Genomic DNA, 13805 nt, shown 5'->3' with positions numbered 1-13805 from the left:
GTCCAAGGAACCCCCAGGGACCCTGGAATGACGTGCGGAAACAGACTCCACAATCAGTGAGATTGTAAAGTAGGTATGTTCGTTCAGCACTGGGCAGCATGGGGGGTACTCCCACCAAAGTCGTGCGCACCCAACTCGGCAGTTCGCTTCAAGTTTATACAGTCAAGTGTTACATATTCACAATACGCCTATAGATATGCATGACCTATCCCCGCTTCATATTAAAATTAGCTCCGAGAGGTCATTTCCATAGTCTCCTCTCAACTGCGCTTGCGCAGTGCCTCTTTATGGTGGTCGTCTGGTGGTCGCAGAGATGAAGATAGATGACTCCTCTTCGTCACCGCTAGTAACCTCTTTTCTTGCGCAGGCTCAGTGATTTCTTGGTATTCACCCAAGCCGCAAAACCAGTCTTAGCTGGCTCTTGGGGCCAGCACCTGCTTCTTATCAGGAACTGTCTCTACCTCATTGGCTGGTTCTTAGGACCAGCTCTTCTTATCAAGGACTGTCTCTATGTCAGCTAATTTCAACAATGTAAGCGCTAAACATCATCTTTCATCCCCCTTTATTATGTCTACTGAGGTTCGTTTGACTCCCCTTGTCTCAGGAACAGCCCCTCTCTGCCCCACCTCTTACAGCCCGAGAGGTGCCATGGAGCCGCTGCGCGGTGTGACCACGCTCAGGCACCTTCAGAGCTCTGCTCTGCCCGAGCTGGCTGGCTGTGTGTGTCCGGGATGCCTGGTTGAGAGCAGATGGGGAGATCTGGGGCCAGGACGGGAAAGAGGTGGATGAGGAGTAGCTGCCTTGGAAATTCAAGATGGGGTGGCTCTCTTTTTGCCATCGGATCCCCTCAAGACTTGTTCATTTTCCCTTCCGCTCCCCTCAGGCCTAGAGGCCTCCTCATAGCCACGAGTCCCCTCTGAACCCCTCTCTTGTCCTGGCCTTGCCTCAGCCTGACACAGTTGCCCCCTCGGAACCTCTCAGCACCCCAGTGCGCCTTCTGATGTGCTCTAGAAGCCTCAGTTTGCCCGCTGGTCCCCGCAGCAGCCCTCTCTTAGCCTCCTTGCACCCTCCCTTGGAGCCTCAGGAAGCGGCCCTTGGCCCTCATTGCACACAAAAGCCCGCCGTTGGCCTTCACTGGGGCCAGTGGAGGGCTCTCGGGCACACTCCAACCGCGGGACTCCTCCGTTTGCCCTCTAGCTGTCTTAGGATCGCTCTAGGCCTCTCAGGATCCCTCCTGAGGCCTTCATTGCCCCCCCCCGGCCCCTCTGCGGGACCTCTAGCACCCTAAGAAGCCCCACTGGAGTGGGGGCCTGGTCCCCTAGGCTCTACAATACACCACTTCAGTCCCCTCGGCACTCTTCCATAGGTCTTTGTGATGCCCCAGAGCCTTCTGCTGCTCGTCCAGCCTTCTTAGGAGCCCCCTGGTCTCCAGAGGACCACTTGTGAGGCATTCATGGTGACGGAGGCACTCTGTTTGTCCTCTAGCCCCCCCCGCAGTTGCCCCCTTATCACGTCTGGACTCTGCTTGGAAACCCTCCTGAGTCCCTCATGGGGCAGGGAAGTGGCGAAGCAGCAACAGCAGATGCTGGGGCCTCGCTGGGATGCCTGGAGAGCCGCAGGATGGCTGGAGCTGGGCGCACCCTTCCTGCGCCCTCCCCTCGCTGCGTGACGGAGGGGACTGCAGGCCCCTGCGGAACACCTCTGCTTCTCCTCTTGGGTCTCGGCTGAGCTGTGGGAGTGGGAGCGTGAGGAGGGTTGCTGCAGGGCCATGAGATGGGGCTGCGACCCGAGGCCTTCCCGGGGCTGTCGTTCAAAGCAGCATCCGCGCACCCCAGGGTGCTGTGCGTGGGGAAGGACGCTGGGACTGAAGCAAAGGAGAACTTCTGCAGGGCTGCTGGCAAGCGTGGGCGTCAGGCAGCTCTCCGGGCAATCCCGATTCCTTTGGGGGCTGCCATTTCCCCTTTGCCCTCTGCCTCCCTAAGGAAAAGACTTCCCCAGGGGGTGAACAAACGTGGCTTCTTCTGGGGAAAGACTCGCCGAGGGGTAAACTTGTAAAACAAGCCTGGGGCCAGGGTGCGCCGAGGGGCGAGCTGTCCTGCAGGCAGCGGGACAGGCCAGGGATGACGCTGTCTGCTCGGCACGCGACACAGCTGAAGGACACCGTGGGTTTGGGCTTGTTGTTCCAGCTTTATTAAAATACAGCCGCTTTCCCGAGGAAAGCTGCACCTCTGCCTGGCTCAGCAGCACCCGCAGCACAGTGCTCGCAGGCTGCGTCCCCATGTGCGCTGCACCCTTGGAGAGTTCAGGATGAAGGTGGTCTGAAGTGCCAGGGAAGAGATGGCGGGTTCGCTGTCTTCTTGCATGGGCTGAAGAGCTGCAACCGAAAGAAACGGAGCCGAGATGACCCCCCGTGTCTGCAGAGACCCCCAGGCGTCCCCATCCAGACCATGCTCCCTACTCACCCCTGCAGATCTCAGCCAGCTTCTCCCTGCTTTGGTCCCTCAGGGGCCGCGCAGCAAGCCCTAGGCACAGAGCGTCGTCAGACCTCCCGCTCCCCAGCATGCTCCCAGCAGCACAGCCCCAGCCCTGCCGCCTGGGCTGCACGCCCTCCTCCCCCTCGCCGGGGCTGAGCCCAGGGAAGACCGGTAGCTGAGGGGGGTGGGACTGCACAAGGCAGCCACCAAGCCCACCTGCGTGGGCAGGGGTGGGAGAGGGAGGCCAAGGCCCCGCGCGGGGCAGCTGGGGCTCTGCCAAAAGAGGGACCCCGGGGGCTGTGGCTCACCGATGAACCTCACGGCCATCTCTCGCAAGGTGGCCTGAGCGTCCCCCAGGTACGGCAGGCTCTGGCTCAAGTATTCTTCCGCCCTGCTCCTGTCCTGCACCAGCTGGAGAGAGAGAGCGAGAGGGCACAAGGGTACGGGCATGTCACAGAGCCTCTCCCCAGTTGGCCGAGCAGTCCCTCCTCCCGGCAGCCCTTGTTCCCCGTCCCCCCCAGGCCATTCCCATCTCCTAGCCAGGAGCTCTGTGGGAGTGAGTTTGAGAAAGAGCCACAGGCAGAGGGGTCCAATGGGTGCTGAGACCCCTCCATCCCACTGCAAGGCCCAGATGGGCCAGGGTCCCCAGGCCCAGGGGCTTGTCCTCACCAAGCACTCTCCAGTCCTCCATGTCTGCTGTGTCTGCACCAGGTGTTTGAGCTCTTTCCACTTGAGGAGCTCTGCGGTGGTGATGAGGGCTTCCCCAGAGACCTGGAGAGCAGCAGAAGCTGGGAGATGGCACCATGGTCTGGGGAAGGAGAGCTGGTGTCCCCCTCCTCTTGGCTTTGCTCCTGGGGTGATCCTGCCCTTGGGAAGCTGGGACATGCCCTGGCCCAAACATCTGGGGGTGTCCTGGGCACAGCCCTGGGGGACAGGGATCGAGGCTGAAAACCTTGGCCTCTGACACCTGCAGGGACAGCAGGGAAGCCTGTAGGGACGCGCGTATTCATGCCTCGGGCCACGGGCTGCTGGTGAGCCCTGCCGGAGCAGGTGGGGCAGGTCCTGGAAAAGTCCATGCCAGCTTCTCTGCCCCTGCTCACGCTGGTTCTGCAGGGACCCTTCCTAAGGGACAGCCTTAGGAGGAGGGCTGAATGGAGGGAGCGTGGCTGGGAGTGGATCCCACCTCCCCTTCTGCCTCTGCAGCAAGAGGCACTGGGGGATGAGGAGGGCAGTGGTGGAAGCGGTGCAGGGACGGAGGGGAGCCCTGCCCTGCCCTCAGTGACTCAGTCAGTCGGACCCCGAGATGACACACGCTCCCAGAGTCCGCGTGCCAGCAGCTCTTGGCCCTGATGCCCGGGGGGGGGTCAGCACGCCTTTCCCTGGGTCGCTGGCCAGCTTTGGAATCTCTACCTTGGCCACGCTGTCGGTCTCATCACACATGTGAAAGAAGAGCGGGAGAAGGCCCCTTCGCACTTTCTTCTTCATCCTCCTCTTGTCCTTCCCCACCACAGTCTCCATCACATCTCGGAAGAGGCTGATGGAGAGCTCTCTCATCTGGCTGGACTCCTGGTAGGGAGAAGGGGAGGGGGACTTGAGGAAGAGCCACTGCCCGCTTACTGTGAGCATTAGCCCGAGGGCAGATGTGTGGGGACATGCTCTGGGGGAGGGCTCTGCACGCAGGAGCTGTGGCAATCTGTGGTCCTGCCTGGCAGCGCAGCTGGGGAGCCCTCGGGGCTCTGAGAGCAGCTCTTGGCCCACAGGGTCTTTGCACAGGGGCCAGGCTGGGCCCCAGCACAGGGGACTCAGGTCGCCCCGGGGTCATCAGCCTGTCGGGGGAAGCCGTGCTGGGCTGCAGAACCCAGAAGCCATCCCACAAGAGCCCGAGGGAGAAAGGAGAGAAGTCCCTGCCGTGAGTGCTGCTCGCAGGGCTGGGCTGAAGGGCAGCTGTCATTGCAGGGTGCCCATCTGCAGGGCTAAGGCTCCCACATCAGCCTTACGTCATCAAAGAGGGGTAGGAGCTCCTCCGCCAGCTGCAGAGCCATGGCGCTGGCCTCCGTCCTCTTCAGGTGACCCATCACGTTTCTGAAGACCATCAGGACTTTCATCTTGATATCTGTGTTGCCATTGTGGAACACCTCCTCCATGTGTCGCCGGAGGACCTGTATTTTTCTTGCCTGTATGAAAGACAGGGTTTCTTCTTTGTGAAACAGTCCGCGACCACCCTGGCAAAAATGCTCTGGTCGCGGAGCTCCAGCCTCCTGTCTGGCTTCCTGGCAGGTGGCGGCACAGGAGTCTCTGTGGCAGCCTCCTGGTAGGTGGTGGCCGTGGGCACACTGCTGGGGACGCGGGAGAGCAGGGCTAGGTCGGGGAGGGCAGGAAAGCAAAGGCTCCCTGTCCCCTGCTCAGCCACCCCCTTTTGCCACAGGCCTGAAGGGACAGATGGCTTGGTAATCCTCTGTGCCTGGAAAGCTCCCCAGGCAGCCACCAGGCCCCACCATGGCAGGGAGGGCGTTTGGAGCAGTCGCCCCACCGCCCTACTCCCAGCCAAGGCCAAGCGACGGCCTTACCCGCTGCCCCAGCGCCCGGCTGCCAACATGGCTCCCCTTTATGACGCCCTGCTCACCAAGTCAGGTCTCTCCGACAGCGTGATGAGGCTTTCGAGCAACAGGGAGACCGTCCGCAGGCTTGGATGCCTCTGGTAGCTCTCAATGTGGGACTCGTCACCAGAACGCTCTGACTGGATCTCACTGGAGGCCATCAGCTGAAACAACACAGCTGTGAGATACTGGCAGAGGCTGCAGGGCTCGTTGAAGGTGGTCAAGACCCTTTCCGGTAACTCACAGCCAAGTGAGGGGTGCAGGCGTCCTCCGTGGCCGAGGTGACCGGGCTGTGTGATTTCACGTCCTGGAGTTTGCTGAGTTGCTCCTTGAAGACCACCTCCAAAGTCCGGGGCGCGGACAACATCACCTCCCACATGGCCATGCTGGTGCTGCAAGCCAGAGCGCTCTGTCAGCAGGGCTGCCTCGGCCACAGCAGCATGGCCTGGGTCAGCCCTGCATAAGGCAGACCCTACCCGTCAGCTGGGATGCCCTGGGCCAGCAGCAGAGGGCTGAGGCAGTGTTCCCTGTGGGGCTGGGAGGAGCGTGGTGGCAGGGCTCTGGGCTGGCTTGGCCAGCTTTGGCTGCTGCGGGCCTGGCTGACCCACCAGGGCTGGAAGGCGTGGTGGGATGGAGGGCCCTGCTCCTCGGGGTATCCTGCAGTATTCCTTGGGTCTGGCAGCCAGAGAGTCTCCGTGCCCCTCTCCCCATGGGGAAGAAGCCCTCAGGGCTGTCAGGGCCAGTACCCGTCTGCTGATGGAGAGAACTTCAGCAGGCTCGTGACCACTTGGATGGGGTAGTGGTCGGTCATCAGGAGAAGTAGTGACTCCACGCTCTGCCGGGCTGACTCCGTGTTGATGCATCCCAGGTTTTTGTGGATGCAGCTCGTGATCTTTGGCACCTGGAGAGGACACAGGTGAGGATGGTGCTGGCACTGGAGTGCAGCCATTTCGTCCGCTGCCCTTCCCATCCCTCTCTGCTGCCTTCAGGTGGCTTCCGGTGCCCGAGACACCTGGGTTTGGGAGGGAGGGATGGAGGGAGGAACAAGGCCTGACAGGGCTGAAGGGCAGGGCAGCGCAGCCACCGGCCACTTACATCCGCCAGCCAGAAGTCAGGGTCTCTCATGACCTCGTGCAGCACTTTTCTTGCTGCCTCCTTCTCACTGAAGCTGGAGTCTCTCATCGCCTCGATGGCCACAAGGACGATGTCTGCCCTCTCAGAAGATTTGAGGTATTTTGCAAAGGCCTAGGGGAGGAAGGAAGGGAGCGAAGACACGTCACACCGAGTGCCCTGACGGTGCTGCTTCGCTGGGCAAGTGCGAGCAGCCCTGGCGAGAGATGGCCGGCAGTGCTGGCGGCAGTGCCCGCAGGAAAGCTGGCAGCAGGGGCTGCAGTCACTGGGTGGGGGAGGACAAGAAGAGAGGGCCCCCAGGGTGAGGGAGGAGGGTTGGGCTCCTGGGCACAGTGTGCTGGCCCTCCAGAGAAGCAGGGCTTGCTGGTGGCCAGGAGGGCTGGAGCTGCTGCTGGTGGGACACTGGAGTGCAGCCCTCGCATGGTCCCTGCTCGGGGACAGCAGGAGCCCTCTCACCAGGGCCAGTGAGGCCATGCCAGCCCCGGCGATTCTGGATGCCTTTGCTGACACAAGTCCCCGGCTGACGGCAGGGACAAGAGTCCCGGCAAGGGGGAAGCTCATTACCATGTCTTTCATGGTGGTCAGACGCAGCAAGGAGGAGATCTCATCTTCCCAATGGAGCCGCAGTGCTTTAGCCTTTAGCATTGACCTGCCTAAACAGCGGCGGGGACACAGAAGAGTCAGTAATACACAGCAGCTTTGCCAGCAAGCTTACCGAACGGCCCTGAGAGCTGCTTGCAAGATGGCAGGACAGAAGCGGTCAAGGAGGTTTCTGGAGGGTGTCAGGAACACCTTCTTGCTCCAGGCACTGGAGGGGCCAGCCGTGGTGGTGCACAGATGGATCAGCTCTTCACTAACAGGGCAGACGTGGCTTTGGGACATGGTAATCAATGGTGGCTTTGGCTGTGGGGACTGCAAAATGGCGGGCTTCAAGATCCTGAAAGCAGGGAGGAAGGAGAGCAGCGGAGAAGAGGTCCTGGACTTCAGGAGAGCGCTCAGGTTCTGCAGCAAAATGAGAGCTGGGATGCTACGGGGAGCAGCTGTGAGGGGCAGAGGAGGTCGGGAAGAGAAGCAGATGTCTGTGTGCAGAGGGATGAAGCCCACCACAAGTCCCCTTACTTTTTTGATTATGCATGAATTCGTGGAGCAAAGAAACAGCATCAGAAGCCGCACAGCTTATTTGTTCCTTGGAAGAGCGGAAAAGGAGGAGACGTCCCAGCAGCTGTCCCAGGATTGGGATCTGGACATCTCCATAGCAGATGGGGCCGAACGTGTCTTGTCCAAAGCGGTGCCAAGCCTGGGCGAGGGAGGCAGGACAGCAGAAGGGTTGAGGGCAGGCAGCTGGTGCCAAAGCCCTGAACCCAAGAGTGTGCCCAAGGCTGGATCCCTGGTGAGTCAGGGCTTTGCAGGGCCATGCCGGCCGCGGCTCCCAGAGCAGCTAGCTGGGCAGCAGCCCCGCGTGGGGAGAGCTGCAGGCTGCTCTGGTGTGCGGGGAGGGGGAGATGGCCTGGCTGGAGGGTGCCTGGCTCCTCACCTTCAGTGTGGAATTCTTGGCCAGCAAAAGGCTCAGAACCTTAATCCTCCCCACGGCCCTCTCCCGCACAGCTGCTCTCTCAGAGTTGGTGAAGTTCAGCAGCATCTGGGAAGAGAGAAGCTGCTGGTGTGCCCTGGGAGCAGACACGGCCTCCAGCAGAAGCAGCACTGCTCGGCTCCCGGGCTGGACTCTCACAGTCCGTCAAGGCTGCCTGGGATCTCGAGCAAAGCCTGTAGCGGGGTTCCTGCCCCTAGGGTCCCTCGCAGGCTTGGGACAAATCCCCCGGGCCAACCTTGTGGCCGGGCAGGAAGGCAGATGCCACCCTCTGCAGGCACTGTGCTCCAGAAGAGCCTGCCGGGCAGCCCCTGGTTACCAAGGGAGGTGGGCAGCCTCCCTGCAGCGTGCTCTCTCTGCATGGCACTGGGGTGAGGACCATGCACGCAAGAGTGGACACCCCCTTCCCCCCAGGGTGAGGAACAGCCCCTGTGAAGCCCCCCCTTTCACATGCCAGACCTGAAAGATACTCTGCAGCTGCTCGCTGACTCTGGTGGCAGAACAGCTGCGCACCATCGTCTCCAGCATGGTGTCCATGGCTCGCAGGGTCTGCAAAGAGGACAGAGAGTTGTGGCAGTGATTCTGCTGTCCCTCCCACGCCCAGGAGACTGGTCTGAACTCCCAGCGCCAAGGGAGGACTCCCGCGGTGCCTCGCGGTGCCCGGGAGAGACCCGGGGGCAGACAGTCTGCTGTGTGCAGAGCAGCCTGTGGCGTTGGACGTGGCCAGGCCCATGGGAAGGGCACGAAGGGATGAGGGTGGGAAAGCAAAGCCGAGCCCCTGCCCTGCCTTGGAGCTCTGGTCATATCTCTGACCATATCTCTGGTCAACTCTGGATTGAGTTTTTTTCCTTATTGGTAAGTGATATGTGCATTTTTAGACATCAAAACATACATCCCCCGATCACCAGGGCGCAGTGGGGGGAAGTGCATCATGCCCTGGGGAGCTGTGTTCAGGTCACAGTCCCTCCTCCCAAGCCAGAAGTAGCATTTTCCACCTACTGCATCAGGATTCACCTGGGTTGGTCTTCAGTTTTGCTGCACTGAAGGCAGACCCCCCCTAAACAGCAGCAACAGGGTGTTCCAGGCTTACACGGATTGCTAGCCATAGGAGTCCCCCTCAGCCACTCCTTCCTCCCAGCTTTTGTATTCTGGGCTTTTGTATTCTGTATTCTTTTGTATTTTGGGCTACATACACAACAAGTACCTTGTATCAGTGATGCTATCAACACTGCTGTATCTGTAATTTATACTACCATTTTGAAGAAGAAAATTACTTAGGAGCGAAATAAACAAAAGTTTTTGAAGACACTGAGGGTTGCTAAGTGACAGAAATAGTTACTAAAAAATAATGCCCAATCACCTAACAGCATGACAATAAGTAGGTAAAGGTACCACAAGCCGAAAATTGCTCAAATAATGTATCTAAACATCCGTTTAGAGGTGCTTATGAGAAGCAATGCAAGAAAAGGTCGTAACTTCTAAATCAAAATACAAAGAAACTACTGTTCAAAACCAACAGCCTTATTCAAATTAACATGGAGATTAGCTGTACTATTCTGATTAGCCAGAAATGTGTTAATCAAACATCATCCTGTAAAGGAATTGTATCAAGTAAGATACACTCATTAAATGTCACCTTTGACTATAAAAGATTTATGTGTAATTCCTAGAAGCATAATAACAAAAATTATATAATAATAGTAATAATATAACCCTATTCATTTCAGTTGACAGTTCTTCCAAGGATCCTGCCTTCATCGGGTAGCTCAAATCTTCATTAATGCACTCAACTTTATTACTTTAATTCAGGACATGCTGCTGGACGGGAGTTTGTCTGGGACATCTGTCTTGGGTTCAGCTGGGATAGAGTTAATTTTTACAGGAACCTGGGAGGTGGGGGACGGCACAGCCAGGGCAGCTGAACTAGCCAAGGAGCTATTCCATACCATGTGACATCATGCTCAGTATATAAATGGGGAGTGGGCTGGGGGGAGCTCTCTCTTGACTTTCGGTGGGGGAAGTGGTGGAGCGTCGGGTTCCGGGTGGTGAGCAGTTGCACTGTGCATCACTCCTTTTGTATATTATTAGTACCGTTGTTGTTGTTGTTGTAACTTCTCCTTTTTTGTGTGTTGTCCCAGTAAACTGCCCTTATCTCAACCCTCGAGGTTCTGGGGTTTTTTTTTTTTCCCTTTTCTCTCCTCTGATTCTCCTCCCTATCGCACCGGAGGGGAGTGGGAGGAGTGAGCGAGCGGCTGTGTGGTCCTTTGTTACTGGCTGGGCTGAAACCACGACAGTCCTTTTTGGCACCCAACGTGGGGCAGGAAGGGTTGAGATAACGACGGATCTGGCCAGAGCATGTTGAAACAAATTTGTCATACTCATTTCTTATATTAGATAAATAGATGTTATTCACAATGTTGGTTCATTTGTTTACATGGTGGCGTTTTGTAAGTTCTTATATGCTCTATGTATTGCCTGTAGTTATGTTTATCACCTCTGGGAGAGTGATTGGGATTATCATTTTGCTGTACTGGGCAATGTCGACTTGTGAAATGATTACATCACTGGTCATGAGGTTAAGCTGGTATCTGTATGAGGCAGTGATATAATTTCCATACTTTGGGCACCTTCTATCGGATTTTATTGGTAATTACACCCAATCCATGGGGAAGTCAGGGGGGGATACTTCCCCCCATCCGTTCGCCTCCCTTCTCCCCTTCCGATTAATTACAACAGCTTTTGAGAATTTGTTTGTTTGTTACAACAGCTTTTGAGAATTTGTTTTGCCTCATGAATATGTTTCAGGTCTTGTTTAGGGCTACGAAAAAGCTCTTTAAGAGTACCACCCAGAGATCTGCCCCAAAGCTGGATATTCATGGGTGGCATGGCATGTGGGAGGTTATGGGCAGGTATCTAGAGAACTTCTCACCTCCAGTGGCTTGGAAGTTTACTCCCGAACAACTGCAGAACCCTCATGAAGTGGTAGAATATTTGAAAGGAAAATGCTGTGGCTATTCCAGAGACGCACAACTCACTGCACTGTGCTGGGCCCTGGCCAGTATCTACCAAACACTGCTTGATATTAGGCAGCACCCTCAGGGGGAAAAGAGGGAAAACAGGGCAACAGACACCGTGGCTTACCCCAACCCTGACAACAGGCACCATGGCTACCCCTACCCCGGCAACAGGCAGCGTGGCTACTCCAACCCTGGTGACAGGTACTGCAGCTAAACCAGAGAACCAACCTGTGCCAGTATCAGTCGCCCCTGTACAGAAAAAGAAACACACAAAGAAATCAGTTCGCTTAGTGAGAGATAAAGATGAACCAGGGTCATCGCGAGAACAGGAGGACGAGGCAGAACCTGAAATAATTACCTGATCTCTATCCCTGAGTGAGTTGCATGACATGCGAAAAGATTTTAGCCGCCACCCATGTTACCGAAAAGCTCGGAATGAAGAACTTATCAACACCAATTTAGTGTAGATAAGCAGACACTTCTTTATTGACGGCCGGGTGCGCGGGCGAGTCCTCTCACGAACCACGCACACCTGTCACCAAAACAATACACCTTATATTAAGACTTATCGATACATATTCATTAGATTTCCAAGAAAAGTTATACATATTCATTAGATTTTTGGGAAATCATTAGCATATGTGAATATCTTTTACGCAGGCGTAGTGAAGGTCTCTCCGAGGCGTGGTAAGTCTTGGAGGCGGGTAGCTTTTGACCAGGAGGTGTGTTTTGGTATTATAATGAAGCAAAGTTCGTCTAAAGTTCATGATTTCTTCATCGATGTTATGGCAACAGGTGCAATCCATCCTTTTTGACAGTAGCTATGTGGTTATCTCTATCGGCTCTAGCCAGGTACCTTCCAGGAGCCCTGTACCGCACATTCTCTCCTTAGGGATCGGCCGCTGCGTTCCAAACAGGCCGTTGTCAAGTAACGTACTGAACGACTCTTACACCACCCCGTTGTCAAGTATTTCTTTATCCTGTTCTCTAAGTTCTAAATGTTCCTACTAGTTGATTTTAGCCAATTTCTCTGGCCTTGGTACGGGGCTATACAGGGGTTTTGCAGCAGACACTGGTTGGTGGTTAAATATATAAAATACATCATACATATGATTTTGCTAAAATATTAAAACTAAATATGATTAATTCTAACTAATAACAAATTAATGACAAATCAGTAACACCCAGGTGAGCACATTGTTACCTGGCTGCTCCGATGCTGGGATAATGGGGCCAGTAGTTTGGAATTAGAGGATAAGGAAGCCAAGCAGTTGGGATCTCTGTCTAGGGAAGGGGGCATCGACAAGGCGATTGGGAGAAAAACACAAGTCCTCAGCCTCTGGAGGCGACTTCTGTTAGGTGTAAAGGAAAGATACCCCTTCAAGGATGAAGTTACATGTTACCAAGGCAAGTGGACCACCATGGAGAGAGGTATCCAGTACCTGAGGGAATTAGCCGTGCTGGAGGTGATTTATAATGATCCAGAAAATGCGCAGTCACCCACAGATCCAGATGAAGTCCAATGCACACAACTGATGTGGTGGAAGTTTCTACGAAGTGCACCACCAACCTATGCCAACTCATTGGCAGTAATGTCCTGGAAAGAAGGCTATGTACAAATGGTGGACGAATTGGCTGTCCAACTCCGGCAATATGAAGGAAGTCTCTCTTCCTCCCTACGGGCCTGTGTCTCGGCTGTAGAGGAATTGTCCCGAGAATTCCAGCAATTCAAAGTGGATATGTCCTCCTCCCCACCTGTACAGGCCCGCATTGCAGCTATTAGGAGTAAGCATTCCTCTGCCCAGGAGACAGGAGAGAGAAAGTACACACAATGGGCTAACCTGTGGTTTTACCTGTGTGACCATGGAGAGGACATGAAGAAGTGGGATGGAGAACCTACCTCAGTCCTGGATGCATGGGTACAGGAGTTGCGAGAAAAAGCAATCAGAAAAGAGGATTCTTCTTGGAAAACTGCTGCTCCAGTTTCCCATGAGCAGTCCCCCAGACGCAGTAGAAGGGCTGATCTCATTTCTGATCCTATTGAAGGGACTTCTGATTCACGTGTGCGAAAAGCGAGTAACGGATACTCTAACCAGGATTAGAGGGGCCCTGCCTCCAGCCAGGTGGAGGAAAGGGACAACCGAGTCTACTGGACAGTGTGGATTTGATGGCCTGGCACATCAGACCCACAGGAATATAAGGCTCTAGTAGACACCGGTGCACAATGCACCCTAATGCCATCAAGTTATAAAGGGGCAGAACCCATCTGTATCTCTGGTGTGACAGGGGGATCCCAAGAGCTAACCGTATTGGAAGCTGAAATGAGTCTGACCAGGAATGAGTGGCATAAACACCCCATTGTGACTGGCCCAGAGGCCCTGTGCATCCTTGGTATAGATTATCTCAGGAGGGGGTATTTCAAGGACCCAAAAGGGTACTGTTGGGCCTTTGGTATAGCTGCATTGGAGACGGAGAAAATTGAACAGCTGTCTACCCTGCCTGGTCTCTCTCAAGACCCTTCGGTTGTGGGGTTGCTGAAGGTTGAAGAACAACAGGTGCCAATTGCTACCACGACGGTGCACCGGCGGCAATATCGCACCAACCGAGACTCCCTGATCCCCATCCATAAGCTGATTTGCCGATTGGAGAGCCAAGGAGTGATCAGCAAGACTCACTCACCCTTTAATAGTCCCGTATGGCCTGAGCCGAAATCTAATGGAGAGTGGAGACTAACAGTAGACTATCGTGGGCTGAATGAAGTCACACCACCGCTGAGTGCTGCTGTGCCAGATATGTTAGAACTTCAGTATGAACTAGAATCAAAGGCAGCTAAGTGGTATGCCACAATTGACATTGCTAATGCATTTTTCTCCATTCCTTTGGCAGCGGAGTGCAGGCCACAGTTTGCTTTCACTTGGAGGGGTGTCCAGTACACCTGGAATCGACTGCCCCCGGGGTGGAAACACAGCCCCACTATTTGCCATGGACTGATCCAGGC

The 13805-nt window shown here is 55.6% G+C and overlaps 1 protein-coding gene across 1 annotated transcript; it reads right to left on the bottom strand.

Annotated features, from left to right (window-relative positions):
* Window positions 1–2203: 2203 nt before the first annotated feature.
* Window positions 2204–4034, bottom strand: LOC115337728 (maestro heat-like repeat family member 5). The gene is made up of 5 exons (XM_030006153.1): window positions 3885–4034; window positions 3144–3245; window positions 2783–2885; window positions 2463–2522; window positions 2204–2374 (listed from the first exon to the last, which is right to left on the bottom strand). The coding sequence occupies exons 1-5, from the start codon at window positions 4026–4028 to the stop codon at window positions 2238–2240; spliced, it is 546 nt and encodes a 181-aa protein (XP_029862013.1). The 5' UTR covers window positions 4029–4034; the 3' UTR covers window positions 2204–2237.
* Between the last annotated feature and the right edge of the window lie 9771 nt (window positions 4035–13805).

The sequence above is a fragment of the Aquila chrysaetos genome, unplaced genomic scaffold (genome assembly GCF_900496995.4).
Source record: "Aquila chrysaetos chrysaetos unplaced genomic scaffold, bAquChr1.4, whole genome shotgun sequence".
Lineage (NCBI taxonomy): Eukaryota > Metazoa > Chordata > Aves > Accipitriformes > Accipitridae > Aquila > Aquila chrysaetos.
This window is presented reverse-complemented; position numbering and strand designations above follow the sequence as displayed.